A 15891-nucleotide genomic window follows, 5' to 3' on the forward strand; every position below is an offset into this window, starting at 1 on the left:
TTATGTAATTTCACATGAATTTATCATAATTATTTTAAGAAAGACTGCTTTGGAAAAGTTAGATTTCATACGAAATTTTTCAGTATAAGAGTAACGACTGAGATGGCTTATAAACCCAAATATGTTTTCCTAGTCGCCTTTTTCCAACCTTTACTCAATCTATTTTCTAGTTAAATAAATTTGGGACAATAACTCACAATTTATGCTTGAATCCTAAAAATGCCAAAAAATAAAAATAAAAAAAAATTAGAGTAGAATCTAATTGGTCCACTTAATTTCTCATCCCACTTCCGAAATTTTTTGTTTAGAGCTTTGAATTATAGTTCTCTAACAAAACAAAGTTACAAACATGCTTATTGAGCAAAATGTATCACTTACAAATGAGCATTTTTTAAATATTATTTATCGAATAATTTTTTTATTCGGCGGCGATCCTCAAAATCTTAATCTAAAAATGTGGGGTATCTTATCTTTTCAAGGAACAAATCGGTTATATTAAGAGCCTATAAATTCATAATAGAATATTTTTCGAGTAAAATATTATTCAAAAGGTCCTTTTTTTAATAGGATGAATAATGAGCTTTAGGTCAGGAGAATGCGTTTTTTCAGTCAAGAATGCAAGAAAGGGCTTTTGGCGTCGGGGCTTCGCCCGAAACCCACTTACTTATGAATAATAAGCTGTAGCTGTCAGGAGACTGCATTTCTGCAGTGAAGAATGCAAGAAAACGCTTTTGGCGTCGGGGATTCGCCCCTAACCCTACATGATAATGAGCTGCAGATGTCAGGAGAATGGGTTTCTGCAGTGAAAAATGCAAGAAAACGCTTTTGGCTAGTGCTCCCAGTTGAGCATAGGGCCGCAACATCACTACGCCTTCGGACTCTGTTCTATGCACTGGCGGATCCGAAGGCCTACGTATAGGCCCCTATGTGCATTTATGTATAGGTTAGAGTTACTGGGCGTTAGCGTTAGGGTTTAGAAAAAAATCGCCCCCCCCCCCCCTCCCTTTTGTTATCTTGGTTCTATCATATCCAACGATTTGTTAGTGAATAAAGACATCAACAACATGAATTGACATGATAGCCAAGGCAATGTGACAATAACATGCTAACAATAATTTTATTGATTTAGTCATTAACATGTGTGTGCAAAGACCCCTCCCCCCAGAAAAAATATATTAGCTACTCCCATTGTAGCCTAGACTCTGTAGATATTCTTAGAAATCCGAAATCAACATGACTATTTTATAGTTAAGTGACTTAGTTATATATTATAGCGCTGACCTGTGTGTGTGTAAGTGTGTGTTTGTTAAGTTCTATTTTACAATACAAATCTAGATCTAGATCTGGTATAAGACAGTATAAGTTTATGTGACTAGAATCTAGATACTCAGAATCCCTAATAAGCTAATATGAACTTATTTACTTTGTATTTAGTCTAGTCTAGACAAGACAGTCTATAGTAATTAGATCTCCTATTATTTATATTATACCTTTAACTTTAAAATTCATTAAAAAAGCTATTTAACTAATAAACTAATATCTTTAAATTATATATTTAACTTAATTCAGCATTTTTTCTACTAATTAATTCAAATTAACAATTCTTAGCTTAGGACTATTTTGTCTCACAAATCCTTATAATTTATTAGATCTAGATCTACGATCTAGTCTATATTTATTATTATATCCTTAGATTTTAGATCTAGTCTGTCTAGTGTTAGACTTAGACTTTAATTAAGGCTTTAGATCTACTAATCATCTACTAATACTACTAATAATAACTAATAGTAATATTCTATGTAGTTAGTTATACACGTAAATATATTGATCTAGAATTAGATCTAGATCTAGTCTAGGTCCACATTTTGAATTTAATAAACCATTTGATTTGATTTAATTGTCATTGTAAACTAGCTTTCACTTTAGATTTAGACTTAACTTAGGCATTGTAAACCTTAAACTAGATTTAGACTAGACTCCTTTAAAAACTAAAATCAAGAACAGTCATCATGAAATTGCTCTGGCTATTTATCCTAATAATCACCAAATGCACACTAGCTGAACACAGAACTAGATCTACCTTTGTCAACACTAAACTTAAAAAGGAAACAACAGTCATAATCAATCATCACACTTTAGAACAATGCAACTTCAAAAATAACCTAACATACACATCTATAACATTAAAGAAGATTACCCATCACAAATGGAAGTTCTCAATCAGACACAGCAGAAATAAATACCTATCACTGTTAATATTAATGGCAGGAGATGTAGAGTCAAATCCAGGGCCTAGATCTAAAGATAGATGCAACATCTGCAAAAAAATATGCACCCTGAAACAGAAAGCCATTCAATGTGACACCTGCGATGAATGGTACCATGCATCATGTCTCCATATGAATACACCTGTGTATTATGCCTTAGGCAACAAAGACGCATCATGGCACTGTGTACCGTGTGGGTTACCTCAGTTTACATCAGGACTGTTTGATTCCTTTGATGCGGACACTTCTAACCCATACAACATCCTAAACACCATCCCGAACCAAACTCACCAACCACTAGCCAGATCCACTCCTGTTAAACCTAAATCTACTAAAATTAATACAACAGCCTCACTAAACAAACCTACTAAAGAAGTAATACCAAAATACCTTAAAACCTTAGTTATAAATTTTCAAAGCATTAGGAACAAAACAGCAGACTTAGAAATTTTATTAGAATGTGAGAAACCAGACATAATTGCAGGAACAGAAACTTGGCTGCATCCTGAAATTTATAATGCAGAAATTTTCAATAGTAATTATGAAATTTTTAGAAAAGATAGGGCTGATAATCATGGAGGAGTTCTTTTAGCAATAAAAAACACTCTTATAGCAGAAGAAATTACCTTACCTAACTCAAAAAATGTAGAATCAACATTTTGTAAAATTAATACCACCTCATCATCCCTAATAATAGGCAGCATTTACAGACCACCAAATTCTAGTTTAGAATACATGCAGGAACTATGTAATCAGATTACTACACTTAAAGAGACAAATAAAAATGCAGTTTTTTGGATTATGGGTGATTTCAACCTACCTGATATAAATTGGAAAACACTAACCATAGATAAACACCAAAACCTTAAGGACATAAATGAGCTTTTCATAGAAACTTTACACAACCTAAGTTTAGATCAAATCATTAAAAAGCCAACTAGATTAAACAACACATTAGATCTCTTCTTAACCAACAGACCTGGATTAGTAGTTGATTATGAAATTATCCCTGGTCTATCAGACCATGAGATCATAAAAATACACAGTCAGATAAAAGCAGTAGCCAATACAAAACCCAAAAGAAAAATCTTACTCTGGAATAAATGTAACCTAACACAACTACACCAAGCTGCACTAAACTTTCAACAAACATTCTTATTAGAAAAAGACATTAACCAACCAGTCGATGACCTCTGGAATTTCATTAAAAACCATCTTAAAAGCATAATAGAAAACCATATACCAACTAAATACACATCAAACAAAATAAATAAATGCTGGTTTAATAATAGACTAAAGAAGCTTTGTAAACAGAAGGAAAACCTCTATAGAAAATTTAAAGAAACTAATGCAGAAAGAGTTTACAAAAAGTATATAAAAATTAAACACTTAACCCAAAAAGTAAGCAGACAGCTGCAGAGTGAATACATAAACAATGTAATATCTAAAGATAACAACAAAAACCTATGGTCATACATTAAGTCTAAGAAAATGGAAACAACAGGCGTAGCGCCATTAAAAGATGAACATAACATAATACATAATGATAATGAAACTAAAGCAAACATTCTAAACAAATACTTTGCATCAGCATTCTCAGCCCCAGGAGACAAAGACATATTACTGAATTTGAACCAAGTAGACAACATAGAAGATATAGTAGTACAAGAAAATGGAATTCAAAAACTATTAGCCAACACCAAACCAAATAAAGCTTCTGGACCTGATGGTATTCCAGCTAGATTACTCAAAGAACTAAGTAATGAGCTAGCCCCAGTGTTCAAAATACTCTTTCAGGCTTCACTTAACCAGGGCAGAGTACCAAAGGACTGGAAAGAAGCTAATGTCACCCCCCTATTTAAAAAAAGGAGAAAAATCTGACCCAGGGAACTACAGACCAGTATCACTTACCAGCATCACATGTAAAATCCTAGAACACATAATATGTAGCAACATCATAAACCACTTAGACAAACATAATGTCCTCACACCATACCAACATGGCTTTAGGAAATATAGATCATGTGAAACACAACTAATAGGACTAATTGATGATTTTTCAAAAGGTTTAGATAATAGTGAACAAATAGATGCTATCTTACTAGATTTTTCTAAGGCTTTTGACAAAGTTCACCACCATAGTTTGCTTAAAAAATTAAAATACTTCGGCATTAATGGTCCACTGCATCAGTGGATTAAAGACTTTCTGATAGGGAGAGAACAAACTGTAATAATAAATGGCTCTAAATCAACACCGATAACAGTAAACTCAGGTGTACCTCAAGGTACAGTCTTGGGTCCACTACTATTTTTAATTTACATAAATGATTTACCAAATTGCATTAGTTCAGGAACAAAAGTCAGATTATTTGCAGACGATTGCATAATATATAGAACAATAAAAACAACACAAGACACAGATATTTTACAAAGAGAATTAGATGAATTACAGAAATGGGAATCAAATTGGAGCATGTCTTTCCACCCAGAAAAATGTCAGTTGTTAAGAGTAACAAAAAAACTAAAACAAATTAATTCCACTTATCTTATTCATGGCAAACCAGTAACACAGACTAAAAACGCAAAATACCTAGGTGTTATAATAAATGAAAAACTATCATGGAATCCACATATTGATGAAACTACAAAAAAATCAAACAAAGCATTAGGATTTATTAAAAGAAATTTCTATAAATCAAATAAGAACATAAAACTAAAATGTTACTTAACCTTGGTTAGGCCAATAATAGAATATGCATCCTCCGTTTGGGACCCCTCAACTCAAGAAAACATTAAGAAACTGGAACAGACACAAAATAGAGCAGTGAGATTCATAACAAACGAATATTCACATTTGACTAGAGTAACACCTTTAGTAAAATCACTAAATTTAGAAAGCCTTCAGGACAGAAGGCTCAAAAGTAAAGTAGCAATCATACATAAAACACTGAACCATAATCTTCAAATACAAAAACAAAATTTAATAAAATACTCTGAAAGACACAAAGATAAAGGCACATTCCTCGTCCCATATGCTAGGACAAATTTGTACAAATACTCCTTCTTCCCTAGTGCTATTAGAGCATGGAATGGGTTGCCTGAGCTAGCCAGGAAAACCAGTGACTTGGCAGAATTTAAGTCATTGGTTAATATGCATGACTAAATGCATGACGCGTAGGACGTAATCATCTTCTTTTTTGAAGTAACGTCTGTATTATATAAGATAAGAAGATAAGAGTTTAGTGACTAGTCTAAGAGTCTACTCTAAGTCTAGTAGTAGAGTTAGTAGAGTCTAGACAGTCTAGAAGTCTAGTACTTTTTTAGTAGTTAATGCTAGTCATAAGTCAACACAAGTCAGTCTAGAATGATAATCTAGATAGATCTAGAATCTAGGTCTAGTCTAGAGTCTACATTAACTATCATTAACTTATGTCTGATACTCTGATGATAATCTGATCAGTACATAGAATTCATAGATCTAGAATCTAGACCTATATGATAGATCTAATAGTATATTTAAGTATATATAGTTAATATAGACTATCGTCAATAGTCGCGCCTGAGACACTCTGACTATAGTCAGTATAGTAGTATAGAATCGATCTAGAATCTAGATAAAATCTAGATCTGTGAATCATTTATTAATTTTTTTTGAGTTAGATAGAAGGTTTGAGTTGAGAAGAGTTCAGGTCGAGAGACTCACTCTAGACTAGACTAGATTACTAGATACTAGATTCAATGAAAATATTCAAATACTAATTTAATACTTGAATAAATTAAAATAGTGAATAGAATTTAATTCAATAATACTAATAATAGAATATGTATCCTCTGTTTGGAACCCCTCAATTCAAGAAAGCATTAAGAAAGTGGAACAGACACAAAATAGAACAGTGAAATTTATAACAAATGAATATTCACATTTGACTAGAGTTTAGAACACATATATATAGTCTAGTATAAAATTCACTAAAATCACTAAATTTAGAAGGGCTTCAGGATAGAAGACATAAAAAGTAAAGTAGCAATCATACATAAAACGCTGAACCATAATCTTGAAATGCAAAACCTATTAAAATTCTCAGAAAGACACAAAGATAAAGACACATTCCATGTTCCATATGCTAGGACAAATTTGTACAAATGCTCCTTCTTCCCTAGTGCTATTAGTCTTTATTATAGCATGAAATTGGTTGCCTGAGCCAGCCAGGAAAACCATTGACTTTGCAGAATTTAAATCATTGGTAAACATGCATGACTAGATTGACCTAGGAACACGCGTAGGACGTAATCATCTTTTTGAAGTACCATCTGTATTTTATAAGATAAGACATTGTGGTTCAATGATGACCACTTTTGTCATCCAGGGGGCTAAGGGCTTTGCACTGGGGTTTTGTACCTCCTCATGTGACTGGTGAGACCTATGTGAGCCCAGAATGTTTGGCTGCACACTGGACTGGAGCTAGTGTCATTGGCTTTGCTTTTTTTCTCTGATGCTTTTCTTCTGCCAGCGCTGTTTTCTTCTCCTCTGCATGAAGGCTTTCAGACAACCTTTGAGAGCGTCTGATATTATAGATAGTATGTCGTGCGGTTTGCGCGCTGGACTGCCATTTGGATTTATCAATGGTCTCGAGTTCAAACACTTTTCATTAGAAAAGACCAAAATGTTACACATCTCTCTATTCAACTCTATTCCTAGGTCTAATTCAACTCTAAGATAATAGAACTACTCTTCGCAAAGATAGTTTTATACTTTAATATGAACATACTATTTATAGTCCTGTCATTTCATATTTTAATCAAATTAACCTTCAAATTTGTTTTTCTAAAGCATTTTTCATACATTCGTTCACTACAGCTGCGAAGCAGTGTTGACATACATTTTAATAGTTCCATTCATGTGTCACGAACGCCATACAAGCGCAGTGTAAACACACTGTGATTAGACAGGCAAATGAGGCTCTATATGGGTGATATTAATTATACTAACATAAAATAATTAATAAGCTTATTGAACCTTAAACTCAATCTTAAACTGATATATCTAGAATGTTAAGTGAAAGTAGATGTATTTTACTTAATTTAAACAAATGAATGTAAGTTTAATTTAGTTCAAAAACTATATTAGACTCTAAATCTAGATCTCAATATATATGCAAGCAAATCTTTTTGTAACAAAATGGATTAAGGTCAATTAGCTATTTTAATAGCACCATTCATACTATTTTTACATTCACGCATTCGCTTTACTTATAACATTATTATTTTGTTTCTAATTATTAGTATAGCTTTTATAAAGCACTATTTTCATGCTTATAGCATGCTCAGAGCGCTATGGTCCAATCACATTTGTGGACCAATGGGTATCTGGGAGAAGGTTTTTCGTGCTGCTTTAAGTCACTCAGTAAACACATCTCTTGAGTTGGGTTTCCAACCTCAAACCCCCTTCATAGGTAGCCAAGCCAAGTTCTTAGCATAAATAGCCTCTCGACCACGCTTCCCACAAACTATTCTAATACACTATATCAGTGACATGCATATTAAATCCAGTGAGTAATATATGGCTTGTATATATATATGTATATATATATTACCATTATCTTTAAAATTACAATTATTAAATTATAATATCATTATAATGAAAATATACTTTATCTAATATGTAAGAATCAATCATCAATTCTTATCACTATACAATCATATTCAATTAATCATAGTTATAGATCTACTCTAGACTAGTACGGTACTGTGTGTATGATCATAAGTTACTAGAGTCTAGTAAAATCTAGTTGTTTGTTTTTAAATATAATACCATAAGTTCAGGAAAACCTGAGTGTAGTTCAATAATGACCCTCTTTCTTAAAATCAATTATCTTAAACTGACACTATAAAATATTTTTTCTCCAGCATACACTGATTTTAAACTCACAGAATTTTTAGTAAAAAAAATGATCCTACAAGAATGAATCGATTAGTCTCTTATTCTGAGAGTTCTGAGGAAGAGGACAAAGGGCTGATTTCTCCACAAAAGTGTAATAGCTCTGAAGTGTCTACAGATTTCATGTACAGTAAGAATGAAGTAAGCAAAGACTGGCATGCAAAGCAAATCATTGAAAACAAAACTTGTAGACATGATGTTGGACTACATGTTAATGACACAAGTAAACATCTTTTAAATAATTTGGATTTTGAAAATGGCAGTAAATTGGACATATTAAATCCTCCTGAAATCTACTCTACTACATCTTTCTGCTGTGATTCAGAAAACTCTATAAAAATGGCATCAAGTGGTGACTTTTTTAATGCCTCAACAGTATTGGGCAGTAACAATGTATTGAATTTGAATGACACTTATAAACCACCAATTAAATGTGTAGTAGATAAAGAGGATAAAATCATGGAAGATCTACCAATACTTCATACTGAATCTTCTAGTCAAACTAAAGTTTCTGATATTGTTCCAAGATCTGTACCAGTTAATATTTCAGAGAGTGCCATGGGATCAAGGAAAAGGAAACACTCTGAAGAAATTAAAAGGTTTTTAAAAAATTTATTTTCACTTTTTTCCCCATTTCCCTTATTAATTATATTAATTAATTATATAAATAATATTCTAAATAGTTTCAGGTATGATAACACTAACAATTTCATTAGATTATTTCATTAAATAAAAGAAAACCCATTTAAAAGTGTTAACTTTATTTAATTTTTTTCCTAAATGTTTATTTTTGATTACATTCAGTCAATCCAATTTGCAAGTTCCAGATTCACTGAAGTCCATGTTTCATGGTAGTTGTCATAAATGGATAGATAATGCATCTGAACATGACAATAGAATAAGATCATTTCCTCATTTAGAAGGAAACTGGGCAGCTCATGTATATTTTCCAGGTCAGCAATGGTCTGTTCATTACATAACATATAAATACACTTAAACTTATCATAGTTTTTTGTATGTTTCTATATAAATAGTTTAAAAAGTTCCCCTTTCAGACCTTGCGATACATGGGGCAGATGATGTAAAGACTATCTGTTCCTGTGGCCAACGGTTAATGAATGTGTCATGTGGCCAGCACAACGACAAACCACATTTACTTTTCCCCAATTAATGTCAGGTACCTATTAGAGCTGGGTAGACTCAGAGGTGCCTTAAAGAAACTGAAAGTAAAAATCCTAGTATCCATCAGGATTCAAACCCGGGACCCTGTTTTGGAAGCCAAGTGGTTTACCATTCAACCACCACACCTCATACATATAAATAAGTATTGCATAATTTGTTTCTCTTTTTATATATATATAACACAAAAGTGTAGATATATATATATGCCTTTTTTAGCATTATGTATATACTTTGAAATGATTTCTGGCTTTTATAGCAATTCATAATTAAGTAGTCTAAAAATTCTAAAGTTGTCACTTTGATTTCTTTTCCCAAGACTTAAAGCTTTTTTTTGTTGTCTAAGTTTAACTCTTAGAGGAGCAATGATGGCTAAGTTTTGAAGCAATCATACCAGTCAATCCCACTGTCTTCCTTATTATTTTGTTCCACTTATATTTTTCTAAAATATTTCTTTTATATGTTCATGTGTTTTGGCTTCTAATGTATAGTTATTTCTTAAATATTATTATTAATTATTTCTTTAATTGTTTCTTTTTTTCCCTCCTCATGGCACTAAAAGTACCAAAAAATGAAATACTGGAAGCGTTTTTTCAATCAGTGATACAAATATTTGAGCCACTAGAATTTAAAACTTTGCCTGAATATCATATAAGTCTTTCACGCACTGTTGCCATCAGACATCACTGGATAGAACCGATTGTAACATCATTGAGAGAACAGATGAAACTTTTAAAAAGGTTAGCATACAGTGACCACCTGATCATATTTTTTAACATGAGCCATGGTCACTTAAAATATTTACTAGCAAAAATATTTAAACATTTTTTCTTAAATAATTAACATATCTAAGGGAAAGAAATGTAAAAATCGATTCCATGTATCTCAATACTTCAGGAATAAGTTCCCTTTCTATATAAAATATAATCAATTATTTACCACTTATTGATAAACAAATTGATTAATTTTTTGTATTGATTTATGTATTGTCATTGACCATGAATAATTGAGAAAACTTTCAACTTGATTGGAAAATGGGAAGTTGGAGAAAAATGTGTTTAAAACTTAATAAGATAGCCTATGGCATTTAATGTCTCGAGAGACCATCTTTTTCCTTTGCCACATCTCTCAATATGCAGCATTTATTTCCCTTTTTTAATACAGTTGTTAACACTTGTAGCACCAAACTGCTGGAAGACAACTAAACCACTGTAGGCATATTAGATTTTAACTTATAAAACCTAAAATAACTTGAATTTATTACAACTTATTTGTAAACAAAACTAAATATAACTTAAATAGACAAATTCTACTTGAGATGCAATGAAATAAACTTATATTTTAAACAAATCTAACATACTTAACACAGCGACAGTGAAGCTTATCTTTCATCATTCACACTTCATTACCACCAATGAAAAAAAAAATTAGTAACCTTTTATCAATTAACTTTTCTGTGATTGATTTATGTTTAGATACAACAATTGATTGTGTAAAGTTTCAACTTGATTCCAAAATGGGTGTAAGAGAAATAACAGGAAAAACATTGTACCAGACAGACAGAGTTGAGATAAGCTTTGTAAAAATAAAAAATAGCCAATTTAGATTTTTTAATATATTATATTTTATATAAAGAAGCACTCACTTACTTGGTTTTAAATCCGTTACATAATAATAAAGCAAAGCAGATAAAATTTTTATGTTGCATTAATTTTTTAAAAATAGTTTTGGTTTTGTTTGAATACATTCAGAATATTTTCTCTGATGTGACTACTGTCTGTTACTTATATATCTTCATATTTTTGTCAAACTGTTTTATTAATGCAAAAACAATTGACCCCTTTATGTACTGCAATCAACAATTAATTAACAATTTTCTTTTTTTTTAGTAGCCTGAGTGAAATGACTGCTCTGAAGCTGTTTACCAATGATGAGAAAACCAGGTCTGTCCTCAAGCAACATTAAATATTGTTGTAGTTTTTATGCTATTTTAAATGTTCTATGGTTACTCTTAAAGATATATTTTATCTCATCTTATCAATTACAGATCTTACTTCAAAAGAGAAGATTATTAAAATTATTAAATGCTATTTATTTCGGTTATGAACCAGCTTATCTCATTTTTTGTTAAACATTTATTTAAAAAGACATTGCACCAATTCTTTTTGTGTGGTAAATCATGGAATGCTTCGTGCCAAAAGTCTTAAAAATGTTGCTTGGCTTGTTTTTATTTTTCTTTAAATGTTATTATTACAAAAATCAATCAGTTTTATAAATCATGAACGCTGATCTGTCCAGCAAAAAATATCAAACCCTAAAGGGCTGTGCCTGATTTTTCTATTTCTTCAGAGACTCACACAATCAAACAATTTGAATAAATTGACACAATTTTATCGCCATGCTGCTGAGTGCTAAAGGTTTGTGCAGTATATAGTAAAACTAAAAGAAACTATAACTTTATATTTCAGAACATTTATTTGCATTGAGCTGTCACAGGATGATACAGAATTTGTACAGTATGTTAAAGCTGTAGATACATGTTTTCTGGAATTTAAACTACCAGTCTATTATAAGGTATTAATATTTTACTGCCTTGCTTATTATTTCTGGTTAATTTTTATTTTATTTTTCAATAATTTGATATAGCTTAGTTTGTATAACAAAAATTAAGGTAATTTCTACACATTGAAATGTAAACCAGTTTCAGTTTTATTGCTAAAATAAATCTTCCCTATGATTCTTTTTTTTTGGCAGAATAGCAGTAATTACAATTGCAGCAACTGAATATGAAATAAGAATGTAGAACATCAATTCTATTCTATATATTACATACATTCAGCAAAGGAAAAAAAAAATTAGGATTAGACTACTGGCCGTATATGAGTCTAGTAATTAAAAATAACTAATAACTAATCCAAAATAATAGTTCAGCAAAAGGGTAAAATATAGAATATAGCAGTAACATAGGCTAATATAGTCTAACAGCTCTATAACTAACAGTGCACCTCTTCGCTTTATGACAAACATGGCCCCTTGGCCTCAACCAAGTTCCAGATCTAGACCTAGTTCCTTGTAGAAACGCAAAAGACAAAGTCTTTGCAATACTCTCTACAAAACTGACAGCGAAACAACTGCCAGCTTGTTGTTGCGATTTACCAACAGGGCAATAAGAAAGCAGAAAAGAGCCACAAACCCAACATCCATCATTGTGAGAAGAGGCTCAACAAAAAAAATAAGCCACGAAGGTGCATTCTATGATACGACAGGAAAAACAAATTGGTGCAAGAAAAATATGAATATACACCACTGATACTTATTATCAAATAAAATGTTCATTTTTAATAGATTCAAGTACTTTTATTATAGTCAGAATTTCTGCTTAAAAAAAAATAAATTCTGACATTTAATAAGATGCACATATTTAAACCATTTGTAATTATTTGAACACCACTTTGCTTCCAACTTCATTTTCCTGAATTTTTTTTTCCTTGTGTTTTTAATGCTTTTCAGCATTAAGGCTTTGAAATATAGTTTGTATTGCACTTCTTTATTCTTTTATCCAGAATCCATCATTTCACATAAGTATTGGTTGGTGCTTGGGCAATGTCATTCCTGAAGTTTCAGAAGATAAACTTTTAATAGCCAAAGTGAGTAAATTTACATACCAATATTATTACTACTTTATCATTAAAACTCTAAAACTGGATCTGAGGGCTGCTGTTGCATATTCATTTCAGCTAAAAATGTGTTTACTTTAAAAAGCCAGTTTCTTGCTGTGTTGAACATAGTAAGTTTTTGAAACAGAAAACATAGGTGTAATTGAAATAAAAATAATACTCTATACAATTGTCAATGATATAATGATTCTGTGGCATTTTACGTCCTGAGGGATAATCTTGTCCCTTTGCAACTTTTTGTGTGATTAAAGAGGCCAATCCTTGATACACAGCTGCGGTCACAGGTCGCACATCTGTAATCAGCAGCAGACCCTTGGCTGGCTTGGCCACATTCATAGAATGCCAGAAGGTCGACTTCCACAAGACATTCTATATGGTGATCTATCGAAAGACACACTGATGTATGCAAACGCGACATGAAACTCTTCAAAATTGAGACTAACAGCTGGGGAAAAGTGGCACTGGATAGATCAACATGGAGAGCAAGCAAAAAGAAAGGGTCCCGGATTGCAGATGCCATAGACAACAGTAGTAGAAAAAAGGGTGAAAATGCAACGGCGCCTGAAATAATGATTTATCAAATTAATTTTGTAGGATCCTTATAGGCATATCATTCATACGCAGCATTACAGTTTGGAGACTGGACTAACAAAATTACAGTAACTATTTTCAAGTGTGAAATAATATGATGTTTATTTACATAAAATAAATCCAACTTCCATGAAGATAAAAGATGAATATAATTTACACAGATCAATTTTATTATATATAATTATATTTATATACACGTATACTTTGTTCACTTTCTACTTCACTTGTAACATAGTCATATCATTATGTCCACTACTTGACTTCACAAAACTTATTTTAACAACTCATAACTTATTTGGTACATGACTTCCACTTGATCAGAAACTAACTTTCTTCAATAACTGACTGGGAACTTACTTAACTTCATCAAGTCATTTCACCATCTTTATAAACTTAACTGACTAAACTCTCAACCTCTCTCATACGACCTCACTTTTGGTCATACATAACTTGGGCTCACTGTTTACACTCTCACTCTTTCACACTATTTACTTTATATTCCTACTATCAAAGCCAGAAATATTTTAAATGAAATTATATTGTATTGGCATGACTGGACTATGGTAAGATATAAAGATAACTGGAGGTACTAGTTCTTTGTGATATTATCAAATGTTATGGCCAGATTTATTTTTGTTTTTATTCTTTTTTAAAACTAAACCTACATTGCCCTTGTCTCACAAAAAGTGAAAATAACTTTACATGCTGGAAACAACACTGAACATCACCACACAATAATGCAGACACATTAAAAAATATTTGGCAAATAAAAGAAAAAAAAAAGTTATTTTTGTCATATAAGAAGAATTATAAAAGATCAATTTTTACAGTACTAATTACAGATACTTTAAAAGACATTAATCATACACTAGATAAAATTTTAAACAAAATTGGTACTTGTATAAAAATGTTTTTGTTATCTTAAAAGTTAAAAAAAAAAACTAAATTCTCAACTTGTTATAAATATTATAACTCATGCTAAATATAATAATTCATGCTATTTTCTTTCTTGATTTTGCTTTAAAGGAAATGCTGAGCAACTTCATAGCAGAAAATCCAGAACTAAGTGTTGTGCTACTTCAGCAAGTTTGTTGTCGAGCTGGAAACAAGCTGTTTGCAATTACTTTGGAAGAAGAGTTTAATTAGATAAACAATTTATTGCCCTAATTGATTTTTAATGTACATTTTTTTTTGTTATCTTTCTTTATAAATAATGTTTGAATATATTTCAATAAATCATATGATGATAGTTAGCCCGATGTTTTTTTTTTGTTAATAAGCCAATAATCTTTACGCAAATAATCTTTACGTTGTGTCTGTTGTATTTATGTGTATGTTTCTGTTGTGTTGTCTTTATATGAGAAACGAGTCCTTGTAATCACAACAAATTTCCGTAAGGATCAATAAAGCAGTCTTAGTCTTAGTATCTTATTTTGAAGTTAGTAGGAACATCCTAAATGGCACATTGCATTTATTTAGTATATAAATTAAAATATTCACAATATATATTAGGCTAATATATGGAGTCAATTAAGTCTGACTTTGTAAGTATGATACATTACACTTATAGTGAATGTATGGTTGTAAAATGTAATTTAGGAATTCTACTGGATAATTTAAAAAATCTGCTATGTTCCTATCCCATTACACTTAAGGAAAATGTTCCTCAAAAATAGCAGTATACAGTGTCCAAAATTCAAATGTTGAAGAGATTCCTAGCTAGGTGTAATGCCCCTACTAAAGTTTCTTTAATGCAGCTTGGTAAATTATCTAGATCTACTTATAAATTAAACTCTTTGTCTAGAGAGCTCTAAATTGATGATGGCTTATTTATGCATAGGAGGTTATGAGCTACACAAGAGTTCTGAGTGTGTATTAGTATTAAGAAAAAAAAGAATTAATCACTGATTTAGTCACATAGTGAACCTTAGCACTTAATGAAATATACTAAAAGTTATCAAAAAGAAATCTGAAAGCATAAGTTTAAAGGGTGAACTGGTTGTAAAAGTTAAGGAACTTTCAATGATTCTGCAAAAATGTTCTTCAAAATTGTATTTTAATAAATTATTTTTAAGTGCTTTTCTCTTCATTCAATTATAGTTCCCCATTGACACAAGAGAGTCAAATAGCATCAATAACTCCTCTTAAAACATATATTGCTGAAATTTAACATTGGTGGAGATAAATTGAGACCTTACAAAAGTCATGACTACTAGGATTGTGACAAATGGTCTAGGTA

The 15891-nt window shown here is 31.2% G+C and overlaps 1 protein-coding gene across 3 annotated transcripts; it reads left to right on the forward strand.

Annotated features, from left to right (window-relative positions):
* Nucleotides 1-1202: 1202 nt before the first annotated feature.
* Nucleotides 1203-14839, forward strand: LOC106076859 (U6 snRNA phosphodiesterase 1-like). Of its 3 annotated transcripts, none has more exons than XM_056036403.1 (8): nucleotides 1203-1291; nucleotides 8175-8804; nucleotides 9010-9158; nucleotides 9947-10124; nucleotides 11274-11327; nucleotides 11853-11958; nucleotides 12948-13031; nucleotides 14679-14839. In XM_056036403.1, the coding sequence occupies exons 2-8, from the start codon at nucleotides 8230-8232 to the stop codon at nucleotides 14796-14798; spliced, it is 1266 nt and encodes a 421-aa protein (XP_055892378.1). In that variant the 5' UTR covers nucleotides 1203-1291; nucleotides 8175-8229; the 3' UTR covers nucleotides 14799-14839. The 3 variants fall into 3 exon arrangements, with proteins under 3 accessions (XP_055892378.1, XP_055892377.1, XP_055892376.1); XM_056036402.1 differs by lacking the exon at nucleotides 1203-1291 and adding an exon at nucleotides 1381-1459; XM_056036401.1 differs by lacking the exon at nucleotides 1203-1291 and adding an exon at nucleotides 7362-7816.
* The last annotated feature ends 1052 nt before the right edge of the window (nucleotides 14840-15891 follow it).

Source organism: Biomphalaria glabrata, chromosome 7 (genome assembly GCF_947242115.1).
Source record: "Biomphalaria glabrata chromosome 7, xgBioGlab47.1, whole genome shotgun sequence".
Lineage (NCBI taxonomy): Eukaryota > Metazoa > Mollusca > Gastropoda > Planorbidae > Biomphalaria > Biomphalaria glabrata.